The sequence below is a fragment of the Mytilus galloprovincialis genome, chromosome 11, assembly GCF_965363235.1.
Source record: "Mytilus galloprovincialis chromosome 11, xbMytGall1.hap1.1, whole genome shotgun sequence".
NCBI classification, from domain to species: domain Eukaryota; kingdom Metazoa; phylum Mollusca; class Bivalvia; order Mytilida; family Mytilidae; genus Mytilus; species Mytilus galloprovincialis.
The window spans coordinates 22,596,486-22,612,423 of NC_134848.1; the positions used below are offsets into that span (position 1 = coordinate 22,596,486).

General features: G+C 32.6%; 1 protein-coding gene across 2 annotated transcripts in view; it reads left to right on the forward strand.

Moving 5' to 3' along the window:
• LOC143051877 (guanine nucleotide-binding protein G(q) subunit alpha) overlaps positions 1-15,938 on the forward strand; it is a 33,740-nt gene that overhangs the window by 1,366 nt on the left and 16,436 nt on the right. Inside the window, exons 2-5 of one of the 2 annotated variants that reach the window (XM_076224869.1) lie at positions 6,119-6,303; positions 10,072-10,110; positions 14,306-14,460; positions 15,557-15,685. In XM_076224869.1, coding sequence (XP_076080984.1) covers positions 6,119-6,303; positions 10,072-10,110; positions 14,306-14,460; positions 15,557-15,685 — 508 coding nt within the window. The remainder of the gene's footprint in view (positions 1-6,118; positions 6,304-10,071; positions 10,111-14,305; positions 14,461-15,556; positions 15,686-15,938) is intronic. The other variant, XM_076224870.1, reaches the window with a different exon arrangement.

Genomic DNA, 15,938 nt, shown 5'->3' on the forward strand with positions numbered 1-15,938 from the left:
ACAAAAAACTGTGATGATATGGGTAACTGAAAAAATAAATTGCCGTGGATACGTAACTGGAAATATAGATATCCGTAACTGATTTTATTTCTATACATTTGTCCTCGTATGAGATGAAATTAGTGTCTCTGATTATCGAAATCATTATAAATCGGAATCTGAATTGTTCTTAAAAGTTTGTACAATATTGTGTGAAAATATATTGATTATGCTAGCTATTCTGTATTTTTATATAGCCAAGCCAGCAGCATTTCTAGTTAGCTATATATACAGGTAGAGAAGGAACTTATGTAGCTTATTTCAGACGAAACATTTGCAACCAAGACAAGCATATCGCGTATAACGAAAAAAGTAAAATAACGAAAATACCAAGAAAATTGAATACGGAAAGACTTTAAGCAAATGGCAAAATATAATTAAAAGCTCAACCACATCAAACTTATTGCTAGCAACGGTCTTAAAAATATATTCCAGACTTGGTACAGACATTTGCTTTTGTAACAAAATGGTAGATTAAACCTAGTTGTGTAGCTTGCTAAGCTTCTTATTTGTATGACAGTCGCATAAATTATAATACATTATATTGACAACAAATTGTGAGCAAAACAAACAGATATAATATGTAAAAATGGGGTACAGCAGTCAACATTGTTTTATAGTCTTATTCTTTTCAAAACAAATAATTATTTTCAACAAAGAAAAACAAAATAGCATACAGACGAGCACAAAAATGACTGGTGCACGATAGCACAATGGCGGGATGTATAAGTACCGAGCCAAGCCAAAAGAATATCCTTTAAAATGGACCAAACCGAAAAGGTTAAAAATATAGACAGATTAAAAGAACCCCATAAATGATAAACAAAGTCAGTACCTATAATCTATACAACAAACCCATCATGTACTGTGTTTAAGACGTCTTTACACCAAATTCATTGGATGTGTAATGATGGATAGTTTAGTCTTGGATGCATGCAATTATTTAGTAGCTGTTAATTCTTTGAACAACAAACAGTTACGGATATCCTTTTCTAAAAGTTTAATACAGTTACGGATATCAGTCTTTACAGTTACCCATATCATCGCATATTTTTGGACGACCAATTTCTCCATTTAGCGGATAAACTATGACAAAAAACATAGTATTTCAGGTTCAAATTTAGTAAATAAGTTTATAAAGACACAAAATACCGAAGAATAGAACATAGTTATTACAAAACCGACAAAACAAATATTGATCAGAAAGTCGTCCGCCATCTTTGGATATACGTAACTGCAGTTACGGAGATCACATTTACCCCAGTGATATATTCAAATTATGTTCTGAATCAAAAGGTGACGTGCTATAAATGCATTACCCTGATTTTTCACTGAGAGAAGAAAAGTCACAAGGTTAAAGATTAAAAAATGTTTGCACTTCCCCTCACTCATTCACGATGTCTCAATCAGAACCAATCCCCTCACACATGAAATAATGAAATTTGACAGTTTTTAGATTTATAAAGATGTCTATCAACTTCAGGCAGTGTAATCGACGCAAAAAACGCTATTCAAACCTGTTGACAGAAAGAAAACAAAAATTAGAACTTGTAGGTCTGTTTAAATAGAACCATCTCAAAATTTGATAAAATTGAATTTTGGGCGTGTCATTTTTACCTTTCCAGAGTTACGCCTTTTACAAATGGAAAAATTGCTGAGTTTTTTCTGTTCTCTAACTTAGTTAGCCTCAACCAAATGCATGTTATAAGACTTATGCACAATTGTTATTACTACAAAACTCTAGTCAAGTACATGTTTGGGTATCTTCAATTCTACGGTTCATCAGTTATGTCCCTTTATAACTTTATATGATATGCAAGCAGGGGTACAATCTGTGTCCCATGGACACATTCCCCATTTATTTAAGGATGATACTGGAACCACATGCACATACTTTTATTTCGCCTGAGACAATGGAAGGTCCAGGACTTTAGACCAAAAAGACTTAAAGGTCCACCTGTATTTGTTGAAAGTCAAACTTATAGAAATTTTTGCCTCTACCAATCCTTAGTATGATTGCTAACTTCGCCCTTTCCAAAAATTATTCAACAAAAGTTGTTATAAGCTGTCTGAAGTTGCTCTTTTTTGGTCATGAATAATGCAAATTTCCAAATATGACCCTGGACTACATGTACACCTCCACATTTAGAAATCAAAATAATAGGATAACACAAAACGTTAGGCCACAATTAAAAATATTTTGGTTTGCCCAAACCCTACCCAAAGGTTGTGACAGTGGGTAGGTAGGTAGGCATTTTCTTTCTTTTTTTGGAAAAAGAGAAATTGAAGTATTGGGTGTTTATTAGTCTTCATGCCTATCTGATTAAAAAAAAACTTCTTCAAATCAGGACAATAAAAGAATTTGAGTAGGCAGCTTTTTTCTGGGTAGGTAGCGTTTGGGCAAACAAACCTATTCTTTTTTATGGCCTTAGATCATCTTCCATATTTGTGTTTTGTGTATTTTTATAATTTTGCATGTACATGTATTGATGCAAACATTGCAAATGTCACATATTCCTTCAAAATTTGGTGTGAACTCAATTTCAAGCTCTTTGAGTTAAAAGTTTTCTACAAAATGAGCCCATAACATTTTTGGGGGTATTTTATGTTCGTGATACAAAATTAAAAGTTAAGGAAAAAAATCCAATAATTTCCATACCAATATCCATGATATCTGGTATGGATACATTTGTATATGCAAATACACTTTCATACAGAAATCCACCCATAGTATATACATTACACAACGTTAGTGTTCCTTTAAACCAGGTGTGAATCCAGAAGTTTTCATCAAGGGAGATGGGGAAGGGGGGGGAGGGGTGCTCTGACTGCCTAAGAGGTGGCATGCAAATACACTTCCATACAGAAATCCACCCATAGTATATACATTACACAACGTTGGTGTTCCTTTAAACCAGGTGTGAATCCAGAAGTTTTCATCAAGGGAGATGGGGGGGGGGGGCTCTGACTGCCTAAGAGGTGGCTTCAGTAATTCCCTATATAATCAACTAATTGTAACAACAAAGGGGGGGGGGGGGGGCTGAAAAATCCTCTAAAATCGCCTCAATATTATAACCCACTATGAAGGCAATAGTAATCTTCAGCTATCCAACAATGAATTTTAATGCACACTAAATCATGTATATATAGCTAGCTGTCATAATGAAAAATCTTCATGGGCCAAATTTGCGAAATCTCACAACTAGTCAGTTGCAGCCTTTTTAAATTGTAAATGATCGGAACAAAATGTACAGTCCAAGTACATTTGTAAAAGATGAGGTCAGTGATATTGTTATCTTTTTTTAAAACTACCTCTACCGTTTTTTATTGGGAAAAATGCATATTTTTTATTGAAATTGGGAAATTTGTATATTTTATTCTAAACACATCTCCGATTTTTTGCTGACCTTTGCTGTCTTTTTTGCACTGTTTTTTCATGTATATTTTGGTTGTCAGACATTTTCAACCTGAAAGGTACTTTTCGGAGAGGGGAAAGAAACAGAAGCAATGATGGTACTTAATGCATTGAAAACTTGAAGTCTTCATGTGGTACAAACACCATGATGATTCTGATCAGAAAACCGGATCTCAAAAGTGCTTTCTAATATCAAAATAATAACATGAATACGATATTTACAAACATTACTACCAATACCATCACTGTTTGGGGAAAATGTAAAACTTTTTGGGAGGAATTTTAAGCCATTTTTTTTTAGTAATTGGGAATTTTCTCTAGAGGGGAAAAGGCTGAATTTCAGCTGTAATTTGAGGCAAACAATATCACTGGAGGTTGTCCATTGATAAATATACTGAAGAGAAACCTATGAAGGCTATAGTCTCAGAGATTGCGAAATCTTATTTTCCCTGGTGGTCCTTGAGGAAAATCTACTGGTCCTTACTATAAATTCTATTGAAAAATCCTAAAATTGTGTCAGGGGTATTCCAGAAAAAAATGTATGGGAGGGTTGGAAGGCAGTTTTTGTCCGCACCTGCCATCCAGACAATTGTAATTGAGAATTATAGTACATTATAGTGTGAGAAGTTGCTCTGATACCCATCACCCATGTATTATTAATACAATGTGCCTTCCAAACCCCCCATACATTTTTTTCTGGAATAGCCCTCAGTCCTATGCAAAATTTTGGTGGTAAAATCGTGAGGACTGACACTTTTCGTGAACTCTGTAGTCATCTTCAGCTATCCAAAAATGAATTTTAATTGCACGCCATGTTTGAAAAATCTACACCTACATGTACATGCAACTGTGGATTGCTACGATAATATTTTATAAATCTGTGGATTGCTATGATAATATTTTATAAATCTGGATTGCTACGATAATATTTTATAAATCTGTGGATTGCTACGATAATATTTTATAAATCTGTGGATTGCTACGATAATATTTTATAAATCTGTGGATTGCTACGATAATATTTTATAAATCTGTGGATTGCTATGATAATATTTTATAAATCTGGATTGCTACGATAATATTTTATAAATCTGTGGATTGCTACGATAATATTTTATAAATCTGTGGATTGCTACGATAATATTTTATAAATCTGTGGATTGCTATGATAATATTTTATAAATCTGGATTGCTACGATAATATTTTATAAATCTGTGGATTGCTACGATAATATTTTATAAATCTGTGGATTGCTACGATAATATTTTATAAATCTGTGGATTGCTACGATAATATTTTATAAATAGATACTGTGGATTCATTATTTGTTATTCATTGGATACCAATTTTCATGGATTTTGTGAGAACATGTGAACCACGAAAATAATTGTTCAACGAATAACAAATTTTCTACAGGTTTATTTGTATGCAGACTTTAAACAGCAAAAACATGAAAAATAAATAATAGAAATAGGACAACTCTCCATCCTAGTTACAATCTATAAAAGTAAACCATTATAGGTAAAGGTACGTTCACACCAAATAGCAAGCTATAAAGGGGCCATATAAAAATAAAGGGATCCACAGGAGAAACAAAATGTACAGTCCAAGACAGAGATGAGGTTGTCCATTGATAAATACTGGTTAGTAATTAGTATAATACCAGGTATTAGTTAGGTGTAACCAGGCAATTATATTGATTAATGAATAGCATATCATTTTAATACACAAATATTATCTAAGGCCAAATCACAAAAATAATGGTTTTAAGATATCTTATTAAAATGTTAATACCAAAAATATGTGTGGTTGCAGTTACATATTGAAGAAAAATAGGGTCAGTGGGTCTGGATTTTTTTCTTAGAAGGGAGGGGGGGGGGGGTCAAAAGTCCAAAAATAAAAAATGTGTCTCAGTGAAGACCAATTTTGTAACTTTACACACCCTTACTAGAATTCGAAGTTTGCTGTTTTCTATAGGTTTGGTTAGAAAATAAACAGAATTATTGTGTTTTTCTATAATTTTAATCCCTAGTAGATACTTATGATGGACGTCTGTCACCAGGTGTAGCATGTTTGTTCTAAATAATAAAACCAGCTTAAAATTTTGCTCAGAAAAAATGAAAATTCAGATGACAGAAGTCTTTGAATTTATATATTGAAATTTATTCCACAAAAAGCAGGGGCGGATCCAGCCATTTTAAAAAGGGGGGGGGGGTCTTAACCTAGGACAAAGGGGGGTTCTAACTATATGTCCCCATTCAAATGCATTGATTGGCCAAAAAAAGGGGGTCACAACCCCCTCCCCCCTTGGATCCGCCAATGAAAAGGATTGTTCAAAAAATGATTTTCAGAAATGGAGGAAAAAAAAGTTCAAGGGTTGCTTTGGTAAGAGGAACAACACATATATTTATATTTGGTCAAACACTCTGTTTAAATTTAAATGTGTACAGACCGGAGAAAATGGTATGAATAATGCTTATCAATAATTATGATAATTGACCAAAATTTTTCTTCACTTTTTAGGGATAGGAGAAAATGGTAAAAATAACATGAATAATGCTTTTGGATAATTAACAAAAGTTGTCTTCACATTTTAGGGACAGGAGAAAATGATAAAAATAATGCTTTTTGGTCAATTAACAACATTTTTCTTCTTTTTACAGGGACAGGAGAAAGTGGAAAAAGTACATTTATAAAACAGATGAGAATTATCCATGGAGCAGGATACTCTGACGATGACAAACGAGGGTTCATTAAAATTGTCTACCAAAATATCTTCATGGCTATGCATGCCATGATCAGGGCCATGGACACGCTCAAAATAGCTTACCACAATCCTGACAATGAGGTAAGGATCTGTTAGGAATAAGGTAAAGTCTGGCATACTTTGTCATGCAGCATACATTGTCATGTGGCATATACTTTGTCCTAGGTGAGAAGCTGTAAATAGCTCTCAGGTACTTATGATATTTTTTGACTACTTGCGGACCATATTCATGTATATATGGTTTGCAAGTAGTTAAAAAAGATAAGGATCTAAAGGTAGGGTTCAGCATTGAGATTAGTCCATGTGGGATACAATTGGGCATACTATGATTATCTGGCCTAGTTCATTATCGCCAAACAGGAGGGTAGTAATAAGTAAGTTGGCTTGTTCATTTAAGGGACAGGCTAAAAAAAATGTATCACTGACTGCAGATAACCACCCAAGAAAAACACTCTACTAAAAATGTATAGTATTTTTTGTACAAATTATCGTGTAAAAAGATTCACTTGACTTATAGAATATTTTATTTCAAAGAAAAAAACTAAGATTTCTTATTTTGTCTTGTGAACTTTTTATCTTTGCTGAAATATAGACCTTTTCTGTTTCAACATAGATTTTAATTGAAGCCAAATTATTTACAAATTATTTTCAACCTATATTGTAATTTTAGTTTTCATGGCTCTTCAATATATGACAATAGTTATCAAAGGTACCAGGATTATAATTTAGTACGCCAGACGCTCGTTTCGTCTACATAAGACTCATCAGTGATGCTCATATCAAAATATTTATAAAGCCAAACAAGTACAAAGTTGAAGAGCATTGAGGATCTAAAATTCCAAAAAGTTGTGCAAAATACAGCTAAAGTAATCTATGCCTGGGATAAGAAAATCCTTAGTTTTTCGTAAAACTCAAAGTTTTGTAAACAGGAAATTTATAAAAATGACCATATTATTGATATTCATGCCAACACCTAAATGTTGACTACTGGGCTGGTGATACCCTCGGGGACGAAACGTCCACCAGCAGTGGCATCGACCCAGTGGTGTAAATAGTTATCAAAGGTACCAGGATTATAACATGATCAATGCATGAATTCTTAGTTAAAAGCATAGTCCCTTTGTTGTGTATTAAGGATGTACTTAGGTGAGGTTAGGTAAAAATTAAGAAATTAAGAAATTAAAATTGATACTATAAGCTGGTAGAGCATCAATTAAGGATAAAGATAAGCTAAAAATATTGATCCTTTTCGAGATATTTGAGATATAAAATATGGCGGGAAAAGGCTGACTCGGACTTTTACCTTATATTTGCATTGGTATTATTTGGGTCTCAAAACACAAGAAAGAAAATCAAAAATCTTCTAAAATTTTGGTAAATGACCTTTCATGAGCTATTAAGTCTTATATGAAAAAATAAATGGGTGTTATGCGGCAAAATATTTTACATTGCACTGTATGGAAAAATACCAAGGAGTCAGACCATTTGACACAAATTCCAAAACCTCACCTAAGTACATCCTTAAGATGGTACCTAACACATCAGGGTGATAACTGTAAAATCAGCTAAAAGTTTTAATCACATTGTATTGTCAAGGAAATATTAAGCTTCTCAATGATCAGAATTAGTATTTGTCTAACTTCCATATATCTAGCCAATTTTTCTGAGAAAGTGATGAAGTTTTTGATTTTTTATGATTTTTTATGATTTTTTCAAAGGGTCAAAAAAAACAATTTGACGAAATCTTATAAAAATTAAACGAGCCAAATCAATTTTAGTCCAGGTGTTGGGTACCACCTTAATATTAGGCCTGCTATATGATATGTATGAATTTTGAAATATCCATGCAATCTTTGTTTACTTTTACATCTATTTGCATGGTTGTGAATTCCAATGTATGTTTTTACAGCTCTTCTATAAAAGCATACAAAGCAAACCTTTCATCACAGGGATGATTCCAGGTGTTTTCAAATGGGTCCCTTGAACATCAAATTGGGAATTTTTATCCCAATTGGGAATTTTTTATGCATAAAATGTAAGACGAAATCATATCATTTTCCTGTAAAAACGGAAAATGTATATTAAGTTTAACCTCTACACTGTAACATTTTGAATAATTATGGGTGTGCTACTGATAAATTACATAAACAAACGACAACTAATGTACATCAGATTCCTGACTTAGGACAGGTGCAAACATTTGCAGCGAGATTACACGTTTTAATGGATCCAAACCTTCTCCCTTTTTCTGAAACAATAGCATAACATCACAACATAGAAAACCACACGATAAAATATCAATTGGCAGGCTTAACTCAATCAAAAAATGTAAATTAATACACTATGAACGAATATTTGCCTATATTTTTCAACCTATAACGATTAAAGTCCTAAACTTTTCCGGAAATACCGATTTTTATTTTCTTTTCATGAATTGGGAATTTATATTCACAAATATTTTTTTGGGGCCGCTGGCCGATTTTAGGGCCGCCAAGCGGCCCTTAACTATATAGTGGAATCATCCCTGCATCAACTTGCTTGCTATGTTTGCTAGGATGTTTGCATACAATAGGTAGGTGGAGTTTTCAGTCTGGTTTTATATATACTGGGATTTGATGGGACAATAAAAATTGACATGAAATGAAGTAAATGTTTATTGTCCAATCACATTCCAGTATGTAGTACTGTAAACAGACTGATACATATTACCTACCTTTTGTTTTCAAACATCCCAGCAAACATAGCAAGCAAGTTGGTCAAAGGTTTGCTTTGCATGCTTTTATAGAAGAGCTGTAATGTATATCTAAATGTATGTGTATGTCTTGCTAGTCTTGCATGAGATTCAGGCAAAAATTGTGTGTTTTCAGTTTTTAATCTGAAAATGTGTAGGGGTTAGATTGACTTTATATCATGTATATGTTTTAAAATCCTCTTTATGAAAATAAGCAGTGCCTTTGTCATGTTTGTATCAATAAGTAGAAAGCTTGCAATTGATCAAACTAATTATCTTAATTTAATTGTTTATATTGTTTAGCTGGACATTTCAAGATATAATTTGGTTGATAAGCAATAGTAATTACCATTTAAGGGGAGATAACTCCAAAATTTTTTGAATCATTTTAACCAAAATCAGTCAAGGTGTTAGAATTGGACCAAAATTTCCATTTATAATTGATCATGTGAATCTAGGGTAAAACGTTAGTATTATACATGTAAGTAATGGTCTAGTAACTGAAAACACAACATATTTAGTCTGTTTCTATGTGATGTTCATGTGGTAGATTTGGGCTTATTTACGCTGCTTTAACAGCATGTATATCCATTAATTGGAGGTTCAACAATAAGCCAATCTAATTTTGTTTAAGTCTGTATTGAAATTTATTTTTTTAAAGGATTTAAATCTTTTAAGTTTTTAGACGAGCCGGAATTAAGGGTATGATTAATGAGCACTTTTTATGCCCCATTTATGGGCAGTATGTTTTCTGGTCTGTGCGTTCATTTGTCTGGCTGTCCCGCTTCAGGTTAAAGTTGTTGGTTGAGGTAGCTTTCGATGAAGTTGAATTCATATCAACTTGAAATTTAGTAAACATGTTCCCTATGATATGATCTTTCTAATCTGATCAATTAATGCCAAATTAGAGATTTTCCTCCATTTTCATGGTCCACTTAACATAGAAATTGATATTGCGGATGGGGCACATTCTTGTTTTATGGGAAATGGGATATTCAGCTAGTGTATATATGTAACCGTGGTAACTGTACTGAGGCATTATTTCAATAATATACATATGTCTTTTTTTGTTCTTTTATTCAAATGTGTTTTAAGAGAACAATGTGCTTTAATTACAGATAAATATGCGTATTATTACAGATAAAAAACTGACACAGGTAACAGGTGTGATTAATATCTGGGCCATTTAACACCGTAGGAGGCCTTTTCACTCTCCATCTTCTGGGCCATTTAACACCTTAGGAGGCCTTTTCACTTTCCATCTTCTTGGCCATTTAACACCTTAGGAAGGCCTCATCACTTTCCATCTTCTGGGCCATTTAACACCTTAGGAAGGCCTCATCACTTTCCATCTTCTTGGCCATTTAACACCTTAGGAAGGCCTCATCACTTTCCATCTTTTGGTCAACCTAACACCTTAGGAAGGCCTCATCACTTTCCATCTTCTGGGCCATTTAACACCTTAGGAAGGCCTCATCACTTTCCATCTTCTGGGCCATTTAACACCTTAGGAAGGCCTCATCACTTTCCATCTTCTGGGCCATTTAACACCTTAGGAAGGCCTCATCACTCTCCATCTTCTGGGCCATTTAACACCTTAGGAAGGCCTCATCACTTTCCATCTTTTGGTCAACCTAACACACTTGGCCCCGTCATGATGCACTTTATTTATTGGACCTTAGAAATGCTTTTTCACGGGTTTCCTCTTGTGTTACCAGCGTACACCACCCTAAGCACAAAACACAGAAAAAAGTAGATACAAAATTCCATGTTATGAATTGTCACTTTATGGTCAAATAGTTCTCCACAAGTTTCAGATCTTATACTTTTTGAGATTTCTATATAAAAGGAAAATTCAGAAAAGCATATTTATTGGACACAAAAGAACTTTTTACATTCATCATGAAACCAGCTTGTGAGAATTTGATACATCATGTACTTGTCTCTGTTTTAAAAAGTAAGATTGCATGATACAAATTAAAGCTTAAGAGTTGTTAAAAACTGTGGCCAAATTAAGAAGAAAAACAAACCCTACAACACCTGGACCACAAACACAAACAACACAAATAAAGATCTACATGAGAAATCTCCGTTGCTCACTACACATGCTACATGATCTATGGAAAAACAACTTTAGTTAAGGCATGAATTGAACAAAATAGATTAATAAGAGTAGAGAAAATTTGAGTGTTTGAGAAATTCGTTTATTTTTTGTCTGTTTTCTCTTAAATATCAAAATGAGGAGAACATACTTTTCTGTTTAGGCCAAATAAAAATATATGTGTGGTTCCAGTGACCCGACCGACCCTAGTTAAAACCCCCCCCGACCCTAGAACTTTTTTTTTCATTTCTGAAAAATAAATTTTCAAACGATCAAATTTTGAGGATTGTGAATTAAAATAATTAAATTCATAGATTTCTGTCATCTGAATTTCCATCACAAGTATCTGTTATGGCTAAAATGCAACAATTCATAACAGAATGCAACAAAATTAACTAAAAACGTATCATGACTGTTTATTTTACAACCAAACACATGTAAAAATGGTGGACTTCCGGTTGGGGCGTGTATAATACCGGAAACAATTTTGGTAAACACACGATTTTTTTCCGGATTTTGACATTCAAAAATAAAAATTAAAAAAAAAAAAAAAAATTTGCCTACCTACCGACCCTATTTTTTAAAAGTATGTAACCGGAACCACACATATATTTTTATTTGGCCTTATGTACATTTGTATTATAAATTTAATCTCAACTATTTTGTAGATTGTAAACAGAAAACTTAACCTTTCTTTGGCTCATAGAGTTGCTTTTATATTTAACGTTTGTTGTCAGCTATTAACACATGTATAATCAGTGATATTTAAGTTTTTGATTAATTAATTTCAAAGACTCTTGAACCTTTCACTCACTCATGAAATATGTGTAGTTAATCTTTGACTTTCACAGCTCTTTTAGACTTGTACCCTGTTCATTATGTCTGGTACCCTGCTGTCTATTATCTATCTGGTAACCTGTTCATTTACCAACTGGATAATCCCCAATTCTCTGTTCTTTATTTATTACTTTTAAAAACAATGACCAAATTTTTCTTCCTAGCTTTTGTCACATGTACATGATCTTAGGGAACCAAATTTTGTCCACAGGAGCAAATAAACTCATCATAGATACCTGGACTAAATTTAGTATATACGCCAGACACGGGTTTTGTCTGCAAAAGACTCATCAGTGACGCTCAAATCCAAAAAAGTAAAAAAGGCCAAATAAATAACGAAGTTGAAAAGATATCTTTTTATCCCTGAAGTCCTAGCAAACAATTTTTTTGCCAGTGGGGTTTACAACTTTGCATTTAAAAAAAAAATGCATAATGGGTTGATTCTTTAACAATTTCTTAACTGAATATTTATGCAATTAATTCATTTTTAAAATGACATGATTATGGCTTAGTCCTAAACATCCTGAAATGATGCATTCTGGATATCCATGTGATAAAATGCATCAAAAGTAAACTTTATTGCAGATGTTATTTATGAATCATGTCCAAAGTCATGAAAGTAGTAGCTCCTATAAAGGGAGATTTAGAATTGTCAATCTCATGGTTTTGAAATAAGATTACATTCAATGGTACAAGAAGATTCTAAAATTTAAGTTGTTGTTGATTTTAGCTCATTACATTATTTTGTTATTTTTAAGAATAAGATTAAATATTGAATTTAATTAGCACAATGGGTTTTAGGATCGTGAAGTAGAATTGCATATATATTTATCATACTTATATAATTTTTTTATGCCTAAGTTGAATACTAGATTCTCAAACTTTAATTGTCTGGTTTTTAATGGCTAATTGTCTCACAAATTTCATTTTCATAAGTTTTATAAAAATGAAATCATCTAGTCTACAATCCCTTTAAATGATATATAGTCATAGGGATCTTCTTGTGCTTAAGGGACAACATCAAAAGTTCAATGAAGGATAAAAAACTTAATTCACATAGTTTTTTCACTGACCCCCACCCCCCCTCTTAACTTAGTTTGGGAAAAATTGATTGACCCATATGGATATATGTAAAAATCAATGTCGGATAACCAAATCTTGCAGCCGTTCAATCCCCCCACCCTCAAACTATTTGAATTAAGTTTTTTTTATCTTACATTGATCTTTTGATGTCGTCCCTAACTAACATGTGATCAAATATTTATGTATTTTGAAATTAACATGTATCAAGTTTTTTTTCCATAAGAAAAACATATTAGCTTTTCAACACAATTTGGTTTTAAATCTTACGATGCTTTTGTTGTAATTAATTCCTAATGACACCAACATCGCAACAAATATGTGTTTTCTTAAAATGACTGAATCGCAATTGAAAATTAGGTATATTTTGGTCACTTATTGATATTTTTTGAAAAATAGCAGTTTTGATACAACAAATTCAAATATTTTACAGTTTGTATTTTCATACATAAAAAGGTTTAGGTCTGAAATAGATATAATTTCAGCATACATGTAGCATTCCTTCAGAAGATGATAATTTTTATTTAGTCCACCATGGTAAACACTTTGATTATAATTTTACTGTATAACAACTATATTCTGATTTGATATTTTTTATTTATAAAAAAAAAATGTTTTGATTATGTCAGGGGAGTTTAGAGCTAAATGGGTCCTAATACACAGCCTTTCAGCTTAATTTGCCTTTTCCTATTGTTGATTTGCCTTTTCCTATTGTGCTAGTTAGAGTTCACACATGATGGGCAAGGCCGTTAGTGTTGACACATGCCGACTTTAATCTAGGAAAATGCTTCTTGGACCAGTAAAATAAGAATTTAATTTGCCCTAACAACCAATAGATTGATTGTCTAGTGAAATTTTCATTTTGAGCAGTAGATACCATTTTGAAATTGTTTTCTAACCTTTTGCTACAAAATGTGTTGAGTTTCCATTTTTGTACTCATATAAGATCTACTTGAACTTATTTTTATATTGACTTTTTTGTCAAATCTACATGACTTTACCATATAAGCTTTTGCATCATAATGATGGAAGAGAAAATAAAATAAGTATTTCTGATTAAGATGGACTAAATCCACTGAATTCCAGTTGATTGTTTTAAGTACAAGTATGACAAGTTATAATTAATTTAGATGCTGAAGTTATGTAATTTACCATCAATAGATATAGGAAGATGCGGCGTGAGTGCAAAGGAGACAACTCTCCATCCAAATAATAATTTTTAAAAAGTAGACAAAAACCTTTTTTTACATTTCATAAATGTACCTCCCACAAATTATGGTCACTCAACGTGTAAGAGGTAAAAATATTATGTGTTTTTCTCATTTCTTTTGCAGGAGAATGGAAGCATGATTAGACAAGTGGACTACGAGACCGTGACAACTTTTGACCAGCAATTCGTTGATGCCATAAAGCTTTTATGGTGTGATAGTGGTATACAAGAGTGCTATGATAGAAGGAGAGAGTACCAGCTCACAGACTCAGCCAAGTAGTAAGTAGGGCAGGGATACAGTCAATGAACTTGACACTAAAAAGACACTTCAAAAGTAAAATAACAAAAAATACTGAAATCAGAGGAAAACTTAAAAGGAAAAGTCCCTAATCAAATGGCAAACACACTACACAAATAAATAACATGTGTACAACTGTCATATTCCTGGCTTAGTACAGGCATTTTCTTATGTAGAAGATAGTGGATTAAACCTGGTTTTATAGCTAGCTAAACTTCTCACTTGTATGACATTTGAAATGATTTTTTTAAGAAAATAACAATTAAAAAAATAAAAATAGGACACATTTATTTTGTTTTATCATAATGTTAAACATACATATACAACACCTGAGGTTTTATTTGATATTTGTTAACGAAGTCTTATACATATTTTAATTTTAATGGAGAGGCAGAAATGAACAGATCTAAATGGAATTTTTGGCTTTCAAGAGCGAAAGAATCCAATCCAAGAATAGCCAGGGGTTAACTCTTTTGGGCAATTATATATATTTGATATACATCAACTTAAGGTGGCTCGGGTCTATTTAAGGTTTCTATTAGAAGTGCCATATTTTTGGTTACAGAAAGTGAATCAAATTGGTCGAAAAAAAATAGGGGTCGCGGACCATTTAAGCTCAAAATTTTACTTTTAAACAGGTATGAAAAAGGGACCATTTTTCAATGAATTGATAAGGAAAATTGAGGTGTTGACATATTTTTATCGGAATATAAAAAAAAACATTCTATGACACTTGGTCCAAAACTGTTATAAAAGCTGAAATATAGCTTCAAAGCAAATAAAAAACATAGGTCACTGATAAGGAAAATTTATTTATTTATTTTGCCTTAAAACCCAAATTATTGTGGGAAAATGGTGAAAATGTCATTTTGAGCCTTTCACAGATACACATAATAACGATAATATACTTTTAGTGACGTAACTACAATGATTTGACATCTCTAATCAATCAAAATATTTTAAAAATTAATATCGAATTTACGACACATACGTTTTGTGTGCATTGTAATCCATGCGTGAAATTATGGGCAGTCAAATAGTCCTGATCCTCCTTAAACTATGACTTTTTTATTTCAGTTACTTGGACGATGTAGACAGATTAACTCAACCAAATTATCTACCGACGTTACAAGATATTTTACGTGTCAGAGTTCCCACTACAGGGATTATAGAATACCCTTTTGATCTGGATAGTATCATATTTCGGTAAGTCTGTACATGGCTGTTTGGGATGTGGTCATTTACAAACCGTGTCGGTGTTGTAGGTTACTCTTCCATGGCTCACCTCAGAATGAGACTCAAGATAGTTCTCATAATATCTTGAGTCTTGCATATTCAAGAAAATTGAAGTTTTTTCATATTCACAGAATAACTGTTTTTATACCCTCTCTGTCTCTTTTGTGGCAGTTTCAGTCTAATTATTTGATGTAACAATAGTCAGATTTCTCTGTCAGATCTT